General features: G+C 40.2%; 1 protein-coding gene across 1 annotated transcript in view; it reads right to left on the bottom strand.

The window, feature by feature from the left end:
- Positions 1-11,362, bottom strand: part of LOC122477337 (melanoma-associated antigen B18-like) — a 141,337-nt gene continuing 129,975 nt past the window's right edge. The window contains exons 2-4 of the mRNA XM_043570258.1: positions 2,774-2,847; positions 701-1,832; positions 1-590 (exon numbers count right to left, since the gene is read on the bottom strand). Coding sequence (XP_043426193.1) covers positions 722-1,783 — 1,062 coding nt within the window. The 5' untranslated portion in view covers positions 1,784-1,832; positions 2,774-2,847 and the 3' untranslated portion in view covers positions 1-590; positions 701-721. The remainder of the gene's footprint in view (positions 591-700; positions 1,833-2,773; positions 2,848-11,362) is intronic.

The raw sequence follows: 11,362 nt of genomic DNA, 5'->3' as shown, positions 1-11,362 counted from the left end.
TTCTAGTGTTTCAACTTTTTATTTCTCCTACATTCTTTAATAAGCAAATCCAAGCACGCCATCTTGTATTCTTCCAGAACAAGAGACTAAAATGTATACGGAAAACCAAGAACAAATGGCTTTCACTTCTATCCTCTCCATTTTTTGATCTTAGTAATTTTACTGCTAAAGTGTTTTGCATTTCCAAGGAAATGCTTGTGACAATACCATCTTTTACCGTTCTTTTTTGGTAAGCATGAAAGGTTTCCCAATGTGTTTTACTAAATAATAAAACTCCTTCCCTGAAGCCTATTAAACCGCAACAAATATGCAACCAAAATCATTAATTTAGATTTGAAAATAATGTAAACTTTCTATTAAAGAAATAACACTTGAAATAAAAAGAAAAAAAAGAGTGAAAGAAAGAGGAAAAGAAAGAAAAAAAAATAAAGGACGCTTAAGTTTACCATATAGAACAAGAACACCAAGATGATATTCACTGTGTTCCTTCCAGACCTACCCTGGCCACTGCCATCCACTATTTAGAACGTTGACTGCTTTTTTCCACAAAGAAAACGAACTGCTTCAAACTTGAACATATGAAATACAACCTAAAAAAAAAGAAGGTGACATTCCAAGTTACCAATACACAACAGGAACACAGATGATACACACTTCTCCGGCCCCACCCTGCCCCTCCACTGTTAGAATGGTGACATACCTTTTGGACCAGCCTGAGACTTCACTTTGTGTGGGATGAGCTGGAGGCCATGGCCCTGGCACGTGCACTGGCCATGGCAGTGATACGAGCCCTGGCTGCCGCTCGGGCTCGGGCTCGCTCTTCCTCATCTCTCAAAGCCTCCTCATACCAGGCTGGGAAAGCACTGGGGACCGTATCGTGAACTTTGGCTAGAAACTCCAGGATTCTCATCTTGCTGGTCTCGGCGTGGGCTCTGGGGCCCCACAGGAACTCATAGCGCGGAGGGTCGCTGTTGGGCACCTGCCGGTACTCCAGGTACTTGAGCTGCACCAAATCTTCCGTGATGATCTTCTTTGGCTCCCCATAGATGAAGTGCTTCTTATCCGAATATACGCCCATCAGATTCAGGACTTCCCAGACCTCCTCCTCCCGGGCGCAGTTGCCTTTCATGAAGATTACCCCCAGCACGATCATCAGGATGCCGGTCTTGGGCATGTTCTCTTCTTCATGCATCGTGCCATCGACGCTGAGGTCTAGTTTGCTGAGGAGGGCGTAGCAGTGCCGGATGGGATCCACTTCCTTCACATCAATACCAAAGGCCAGCTCCATGTGCTCAGAGGCTCTCTTGAGGATCTCATTGAAATGACACTTGTACTTTTTGATGACATACTTTAGCATGTCTGCCCTCGTAACTGGCTCTTTCTTTTGATACTTCTGCAGCAGGAACTGTACCAACAACACCACCTTCTTGTTTAATGGATCTCTGCGTGAGAACTCAGTGCCCTTAGAGGATTGTTGGCTTCCCTCATCTTGGCTTTTGGCACCTTCATCTGAATTGGTGCATGAAACAGCTGCACCAGCACTGGCGGGAGAGGAGCTCCCCTTGGCTGCCTGAGGACTGCTGGATGTCGCAGCGGCAGACAAATTCTGAGCTCTATCCCCAGAGAGAGGGCAGGCAGGGGAGGGGGACTCTCCTGCTACTATGGCTGCTGCGCCTGCTGGTGCTTCTGCAGTAGCCTCAGGGCCCTCCAGACCCTGGGTCTCACCACGGGCCTGGCGGCGTCTCTCACGGGCACGGAGCTTACTCTTCTGACCTCTAGGCATGGTGATAGCAGGTGGGAGTGCAAGCAGTTCGGCTAATGAAGAGGTCACCCTAGAATATGGAGGAAGAGATGGAGTGCATTGGTAGGGATATTCTACCTGCTCTCCGAGGTAAGCCGCCTCCGCTTACTGTTTTGTGGGTACTGTTTTAGGAACCGACAAAACACGGGCGGGCAGGACTCTGGATCTCCACTCTTCCTCGGGGGCTTGTAACCTCAGTTCTAATTCAGAATACTAAACTTGGCTCCTGACTGGTCCTTTGAAACCTCCCTCTGCGGCCCCTTCAAGGATAGTCCTCCCATCCCAACCGTTCCCAACGTGAAAGTAAGAGGGCATTAGTCCTAACAGCTTGTGCCACGAGTTGGTGGCAGTGGGGGTGGGGCATACCAGAGGAGAACGGGGCCCTCTCTGGGGCACCTAGGGTCTGAAAGGAGTGCAACCCTTCAGTTCCAACAAGTTACTCACCTCAACACCTGCCAGATCGGGGGCCTCCTCCCTCGGCCACGCGTGAGACCACACCACTCAGACTAGACCTCAAGTTCCACAGCAGCGGGATGTAGCGGAAGTCAGGGTGAGCACTTCCGGCCACACCCACATGGGCTCCCTAGCATAAAAGCCCGGGTAGGTTTCTGGGTTGGGGGCCTTCCCTGAGTTCTGGTGTCAAGGGAATTATGCTGAACTCAGACACGGGTCTTTCCTGACTTCTGACAGGGAGAGGCCGGGACTTCTCCCTCTGGTGAATTTAGTAAGCGCACCTCAGACCAAGCCTTTCATTTCCATCAGAAACCCCCAGTAGCAAGTAAGGCAGGAGCAGAGCCTAGCAGTTGTCACAGGGACCTTCCTAGAATGACAGCGGGGGGGGGGGGGGGGGGGTGGTGTGGGGAGGAGGTAGAGGGTGGGTTGAAGGGGGGTGTGGAGGAGGTTGTGTGAGGGGAACCTCTTTGTTGTCCCTTCTTTTCTGGTAGGTTCTCCCCTCATTCCTCACTGTCATACCTTGATTCCTTGTTGGTGCTTCGATACCTCTCTTCTGCTAACTGGAGCCCAGCAGAAATCTATAAGGCAGAAATCTGTAAAGCAGAAATCTGTAAATAAGAACTGACATCTGTAGGGTATTCTGTTCACCATAAATAAGCATGGTATATTGCTCTATTTGAGACTTCTTTTACCGAAGTCTGTTAATAATTTTTTTTATATTTGCTTCCATAAAGATCATGTATATATTTCCTAGTTCTTTTTTTTTTAGGTATATTTTGGATATTGCTACTCTTTTGAATGGTATATTTTCCATTACATAACCTGTTATTTATTTTGTGTGGCTAGACTTTTTTTTTGACGTTTATTTATTTGAGAAGGGGGGGGGGCAGGGTGAGGGAGAGCGAGAGAATCCCAAGTAGGCTCCACTCTTTCAGTGCACAGCCAAATGGGGGGCTCAAACCCACAAACTTTCGGATCATGACCTGAGCCAAAGTCAAGAGTTGGATGCTTAACTGACCAAGCCACCCAGGCACCCCGACTTCTGATTTTGCTGTAGTGATCTAAATCAGCTTCCTAAAGTTCCTCATACATTTAAATATTGGACAGCCAATTTCTTTGGAGTTTTTAATTAGGATATCTGATAATCTCTTTTCATAATCCATAACTTATTTTGGTATTGCTACATATGGCTGTATATTAGCTATGCAATAGAGTCTCGACTTGAACAGGAGAAATGGTACCACACCTCTCTGTCTTGTCCTGACCATACTGGGAATGTTTTAACATTTCATCCTTTACATATATGTGCTGTTGATTTTACAATATGGAAATTCCATTCTAATATGTTTGCTAAAAGTTACTAGCATGAACTAGGGTTGAATTTTTATCAAAGGCTTTTTACTTTCAGAACAGGATAAAATGCTTTCTCTTTTCTGTTAACATAGTGAATTCCAAGTCACAGGTTTTTTTCAATGTGATATGATCTTTGCATTCCTTGGACACAGACTATTTCATTTAATTTGCTGCTGCATTGAATATGCTATGAATTTATTTAGAATATGTATATGAGTGAGCTTCACTCAAGTTTCCCTCCCCCCCCCCCCCCACCTTGAGGCATACTCATCTAGTCTTTGTATCAAGGACAGTTAGCCTGTTAAAGTGGTTGAGTAATTTCCCATCTTCTTGTATGGCTTATAAGAGCTTACCTAATGTGGTGATTAGCTTTTCCTTCATCATTTGGTGTAATGACCTTTCAACCTGGCTGGTCATAGTACATTTTGAGAGCAAAATTTGCCCTGAAAATGTATCAGGACTACAATTTCAGGTTGTATTGTTCAATTAAAGTTTTATATTTCTTTATGGACCTATTTAGTGATTTATATTTTGCTAAAAATTGTTTCATTTTACTTGGGTTTTCAAATGTAAAGAAATGATATTTATAATAGAAATTGCCAATCACATGCAACATTACAAGGGATAAAATAACTCAATATACTTGACAGTCAGCATCAATAATGTTCAATAGTTATAATGAGAAGCTTGTTCAGATTAAGGTTTATTGATTTGTCTCTGTTGGCAAAATCACTCCTGAAGTGACAATGTGTTAATTCCATTAGGAGGCACGTAACATCTGTTGTTTCCTTTGTAGTGTTGTTGGCAGTCACTGAGGATGGTCAGTGTCATCCATTAATCCATTAGGGGCTGCTGAATTGTAATTCTTGAATTCCGTCATTTCTTCTGAGTTTAGCTGAAATATATCTAAAGGTAGAACCTTCTGTTATCTTCCATTTTGTTTTCTTGAGGCAAGCCTTTATAATTGGCCCATTTTACTGCCTAGCGAGACATATATGGATAAAGAAAGCTAGATCTCTTTAATTCCAGTAAACGCTTTAGCTCAGAATTGTAATTTTTTGTCATTTTAAATAACAAAAAAATCTTGTTTGAGAACTCCATCAGTTAATAACTGGCTGAATAATTAATCGGTTAATAATTATTAATGAGTAGCACTGGAATAATCCATGTTCAGGCCCTAGTCTTTGTCACATGACATAACACTTGTGCCTACAGATAGTTCTAATTTTAGAAAACAGAAAATTTTACTGTAATTTATTCAAAGCTAGTTTTCTTTGCAGGAATATACTTTCTGTGTTCTTTCTATGTAGCTAATCTGTCAGTATGCCAGTTTACTTTTTTTTTTTCTTTTTAACAACTAATAATTTATTGAAAAGGTTGATTTAATCATCTGCAATGGTGACTTCAACCTCAACTCCTGGCTGAATGCGGGTGGAAGTAATCTGTTTAACAATCTCAGAAGGACTGTGCAAATCAATGAGTCACTTGTAGATCCTCATCTGAAAAGGATCCCAAGTCTTGGAACCTTCACCGCAAGGAGTTTTTCTTGTATGAGTCTCAGAGTTTTCTTAGGCATCCAAACTGGTCCTTTTCACCATGAGATTCTTTTCCTTTGTGCCTCTGATCAAGTCAGCACATACCCTTCTCCAAAGATTTTACCAGGTTGGCTGCTTAGACTAATTCTAATTTGGTCTACCCCAGAGCTTAAATTTTGAGCTCAGGGTAAATGCCTCACTTGCCTTAACCTAGCCCCAGTGCTGGTAAGTCTTCAGTGTTTAATACTGATCCTGGCCTCACACACTAAGAGCATTAATATTTAATTATACTTTGCCTCGTTTTATTTATTTATTTATTTATTTATTTATTTAATTTTATTTTTTCTTTTCTTTTTTTTAATTCCCATTAGATAACATACAGTGTAGTCTTGGCTTCAGGAATAGAATCCAGTGATTCATCACTTACATACAACACCCAGTGCTCATCACAACGAGTGCCCTCCTCAATTCCCATCACCCATATTCTGCACCCCCATCAACCCTCAGTTTGGTTTCTGTATTTAAGAGTCTCTTATGGTTTACCTCCCTCTGTTTTTATTTATTTTTTCTTCCCTTCCCCGATGATCATCTGTTAAGTTTCTCAAATTCCACATTTGAATGAAACCATGTGATATCTGTGTTTCTCTGACTGACTTATTTAGGTTAGCACAATACCCTCTAGTTCCATCCACATTGTTGCAAATGGCAAGATTTCATTCTTTCATTGCTGAGTAGTATTCCATTGTATGTGTATATGTGTGGTATACACACAAACACACACACACACCACATCTTCATACATATAGATGTATATATGGGTATATATATATACATATATACATATATATACATATATATGTATATATGTATATATATACATATATATGTATATATGGGTATACATATATACATCTATATGTATGAAGATGTGGTGTGTGTGTGTTTGTGTGTATACCCATATATACATATATATGTATGAAGATGTGGTGTGTGTGTATATCACATCTTCTTAATCCATTCATCAGTTGATGGACTCTTTCCATTATTTGACTATGGTTGATAGAGCTGCTATAAACATTGGGGTGCATATGCCCCTTCAAATCAGCACTCCTGTATCCTTTGGAAAAATTCCTAGTAGTGCAATTGCTGGGTCGTAGGGTAATTCTATTTTTAATTTTTTGAGGAACCTACATACTGTTTTCCAGAGGGCTGTACAAGTTTGCATCCCCACCAACAGTGCAAGATGGTTCCCCTTTCTCCACATCCTCACCAACATCTGTTGTTGCTTGAGTTCTTAATTTTTAGCTACTCAAACTGGTGTGAGGTGGTATCTCACTGTGGTTTTGATTTGTATTTCCCTGATGGTGAGCAATGTTGAGCATCTTTTCATGTGTCTGTTTGGCATCTGGATATCTTCTTTAGAAAAGTGTTCATGTCTTCTGTCCATTTTTACACTGGATTATTTGTTTTTCAGGTGCAGAGGTTGGGAAGTTCTTTATACATTGTGGACACTAACCCTTTATCTGATATTTCTTTTGCAAATACTTTCTCCCATTCCGTTGGTTGCCTTTTAGTTTTGTTGACTGTTTCCTTTGCTGTGCAGAATCTTTTTATCTTGGGGAGGTCCCAATAGTTCATGTTTGCTTTTATTTCCCTTGCCTTCAGAGACATGTCCAGTAAGAAGTTGCCACGGCCAAGGTCAAAGAGGTTGCTACTTGCTTTCTCCTCTAGGATTTTGATGGTTTCCTGTCTCACATTTAGGTCTTTCATCCATTTTTAATTTATTTTTGTGTATGGTGTAGGAAAGTGGTCCAGTTTCATTCTTTTTCATGTGGCTGTCCAGTTCTCCCAGCACCATTTGCTAAAGAGACTGTCTTCTCCATTGGATACTCTTTCCTGCTGTGTTGAAGATTAGTTGGCCATACATTTGTGGGGCCATTTCTGGGTTCTCTGTTCTATTACATTGATCTAGGGTCTGGTTTTGTGCCAATACCATACTGCCTCAATGACTACAGCTTTGTAATACAGGTTAAAGTCTGGGATTGTGATGCCTCCAGCTTTGGTTTTCTTTTTCAACATTACTTTGGCTATTCGTGCTCTTGTATGGTTCCACGCAAATTTTAGGATTGTTTGTTCTATCTCTGTGAAGAATGCTGATGCTATTTTGATTGGGATTCCACTGAATGTGTCGATTTTTGGGGGGTAGTATCGACATTTTAACAATATTTGTTCTTCCAATCCATGAGCATGCAATGTTTTTCCATTCCTTTGTGTCTTCTTCAATTTCTTTCATAAGCTTTCTATAGTTTTCAGCATACAGATCTTTTACCTCTTTGGTTAGGTTTATTACTAGGTATCTTACGGTTTTTGATGCAATTGTAAATGGGATCAATTCTCTGTTATCTCTTTCTGTTGCTTCCTTATTGGTGTATAGAAATGCAACTGATTTCTGTACATTGATTTTATATCCTCTGACTTTGCTGAATTCCTGTATCAGCTCTAGCAGTTTTTTGGTGGAGTCTTCCAGATCTTCCATGTAGAGTATGATGTCATCTGTGAACAGTGAAGTTTGACTTATTCTTTTGGATTTTGGATGCCTTTTATTTCACTTTGTTTTCTGACTGCTGAGGCTAGGACTTCCAACACCACGTTAAACAACAGTGGTGAGAGTAGACATCCCTGTTGTGTTCTTGATCTCATGGGGAAAGCTCTCAGTTTTTCCCCACTGAGGATGATGTTAGCTGTGGGCTTTTCATATATGGCTTTTATGATGTTAAGGTATGTTCTGTCTAGCCTTTCTTGAGGATTTTTATTTAGAAATGATGCTGTATTTTGTCAAATGCTTTTTCTGCATCTATGGACAGGATCATATGGTTCTTATCCTTTCTTCTATTAATGTGATGTATCACACTGATTGATTTTTGAATACTAAACCATCCCTGCAGCCTAGGAATGAATTCCACTTGATCATGGTGAATAATTCTTTTAATGTACTGTTGAATTCCATTTGCTAGTATCTTGTTGAGAATTTTTTCATCCATGTTCATCATGGATTTTGGCCTGTAATTCCCCATTTTAGTGCCATCTTTGTCTGGTTTTGAAATCAAGGTACTGCTGGCCTCATGGAATGAGTCTGGAAGCTTTCCTTCTGTTTCTATTTTTTGCAACAGTTTGAGAAGAATAGGTGTTAACTCTGCTTTAAATATATGGTAGAATTCCCCTGGGAAGCCACCTGGCCCAGGACTCTTATTTATTGGGAGACTTTTGATAATGAATTCAATTTTTTTGCTGGTTATGTGACTGTTCAAATTTTGTATTTCTTCCCGCTTGAGTTTTGGTAGTGTGTGAGTGTATAGTAATTTTTCCATTTCTTCCAGATTGTCCAGTTTGTTGGCATGTAGTTTTTCATAGTAGTCTCTAATAATTGTTTGTATTTCTTTGGTGTTGGTTGTGATCTCTCCTCTTTAATTTGTGACTTTATGTATTTGGATCCTCTCTCTTTTCTTTTTGAGAAGTCTGGCTAGGGGTTCATCAATTTTGTTTATTGTTTAAAAAAACAGCTCTTAGATTCACTGATCTGTTCTACTGGTTTTCTGGATTCTATATTGTTTATTTCTGCTCTAATCTTGTTTATTTCTCTTCTTCTGCTGGCTTTGGGCTTTCTTTGCTACTGCCTTTCTAGCTCCTTTAGGTGTAAAGTTAGGTTGTATATTTGAGACCTTTCTTGCTTGACATAGGGACGAATTGCAATGTATTCTCCTCTTCGGCCTGCCTTTGCTGCATCCCAAAGGATTTGGACTATCATGTTTTCATTTTTCTTTGCTTCCATATATTTTTAAATTTCTTCTTTAATTTCCTGGTTGAACCATTCATTCTTTAATAGGATGTTCTTTAAACTCCATGTATTTGGGGGCTTTCCAAATTTTTTCTTGTGGTTGATTTCAAGTTTCTTAGTGTTGTCATCTGAAAATATGCATGGTATAATCTGAATCTTTTTATACTTGTTGACGGTTGTTTTGTAACCCATTATGTGATCCATTTTGGAGAATGTTCCATGTGTACTCGAGAAGAATGTGTATTCTGCTGCTTTAGTATGAAAAGTTCTGATTATATCTGTTAAGTCCACCTGGTCCAATATATCATTTAGAGCTGTTGTTTTCTTATGGATTTTCTGCCTGGGTGATCTGCCCATGCTGTAAGTGGAATATTAAAGTCCCCTACAATCATGGTATTATTATCTATACATTTGTTTATGTTTGTGATTAATTGACTTATACATTTGGGTGCTTTCACTTTGGAGGCATAAACATTTACAATTGTTAGCTCTTGTTTTTATTTATTATTTTTTTAACCTTCTAAAAAATATTTATTTTTGAGAGGGAGACAGAGTGGAGCAGGAGAGGGGCAGAGAGACAGGACAACATAGAATTTGAAGCAGGCTCCAGGCTCAGAACTATCAGCACAGAGCCCTACATGGGGCTCATACCCAAGAGCCCCATGTAGGGGGGGGGGCTATCAGATCATGACCTGAGCTAAACTTGGACACTTACCCAACTGAGCCACTCAGGTGCCCCTACAATTGTTAGCTCTTCTTGATAGATAGACCCCTTAATTATTATATAATGCCCTTCATCTTGTTACAGTCTTTGTTTTAAAATCTAGTTTGTCTGATGTAAGTATACCTACTCTGGCTTTCTTTTGCCATCCAGTAACATGATGGATGGTTCTCCACCCCCTAACTTTCAGTCTGCAGATGTCCTTGGGTCTAAAATAAGTCTCTTGTAGTCAGAATGCAGATGGATCTTGTTTGTTTATCCATTCTGGTACCCTATGTCTTTTGATTGGGGCATTTAGTCTGTTTACATTCAGAGTGATTATTGAAAGATTTGGATTTATTACCATCGTGTTATATGTAGGTTTCACATTTGTGGTGATGTCTCTGGTCCTTTGTAGTCTTTACTGCTTTCCACTCACAAAGCCCCCCTTAGAATCTCCTTCAGGGCTGGTTTAGTGGTCATAAACTCCTTTAGTTTTTGTTTGTCTGGAAAAGCCTTTATCTCTCCTTCTATTCTAAATGACAGCCCTGGTGGATAAAATATTCTTGGTTGCCTATTTTTCCTATTTAGCATATTGAATATTTCCTGCCACTCCCTTCTGGCCTGCCAAGTTTCAGTGGACAGGTATGCTACTACCCTTATGTGTCTACCCTTGTAGGTTAAGACCCGTTTGTCCCTAGCTACTTTCAGAATTCTCTCTTCACCTTTGTATTTTGCCAGTTTCACTATGATATGTCATGGTGTTGACCTATTTTTGTTGATTTTGAAGGGAGTTCTCTGTGCCTCTGGGACTTGGATGCCCGTTTCCTTCCCCACATGAGGGTAGTTCTCAGTTATAATTTGTTCAAATAAACCTTCTGACCTTTTCTCCTGTTCTTCTGGAACTCCTATGATATGGATATTGTTTCATTTTATGCAGTCACTTAGCTAATTCTCTTATGATCTAGTAATTTCCTTTCCTTCTTTTTATCAGTTTCATCATTTTCCATAATTTTATCTTCTGTTTCACCTATTCTCTCTTCTGCTTCTTCCATCCTTGCTGTCACTGTATCTGGTTTATTTTGCATCTCATTTATAGCATTTCTTAATTTATTGTGACTATTTCTTGGGTCTTTGATCTCCGTAGCAATAGATTCTCTGCTGTCTTGTATGTTTTCAAGCCCAGGTATTAGTTTTATGACTGTTGTTCTATCTTGTTCAGATATATTGTTTTATCTGTTTTGAACAATTCTTTGGCTGTCATTTCTTCTTGAATTTTCTTTTGAGGATTCTTCTATTTTGTTATTTTGGCTAGGTTTCTCTTACATGTTTTTTTTTTTTAATTTTTTTTTCAACATTTATTTATTTTTGGGACAGAGAGAGACAGAGCATGAATGGGGGAGGGGCAGAGAGAGAGGGAGACACAGAATCGGAAACAGGCTCCAGGCTCCGAGCCATCAGCCCAGAGCCTGACGCGGGGCTCGAACTCACGGACCGCGAGCTCGTGACCTGGCTGAAGTCGGACGCTTAACCGACTGTGCCACCCAGGCGCCCCTCTCTTACATGTTTTAATAGCTTTTATATGTCCTGCACCTGCCAGTACTACTATATTAAAAAGGGGTCATAGACTCTCCAAGGCCTGGCACTTCAGAAAGTGTTTTTGGAGTATGTTGTGTGTACTCTGT

The sequence above is a fragment of the Prionailurus bengalensis genome, chromosome X (genome assembly GCF_016509475.1).
Source record: "Prionailurus bengalensis isolate Pbe53 chromosome X, Fcat_Pben_1.1_paternal_pri, whole genome shotgun sequence".
NCBI classification, from domain to species: domain Eukaryota; kingdom Metazoa; phylum Chordata; class Mammalia; order Carnivora; family Felidae; genus Prionailurus; species Prionailurus bengalensis.
The sequence above is the reverse complement of the archived record's forward strand: the minus strand, read 5'-3'. Positions and strand labels throughout refer to the sequence as shown.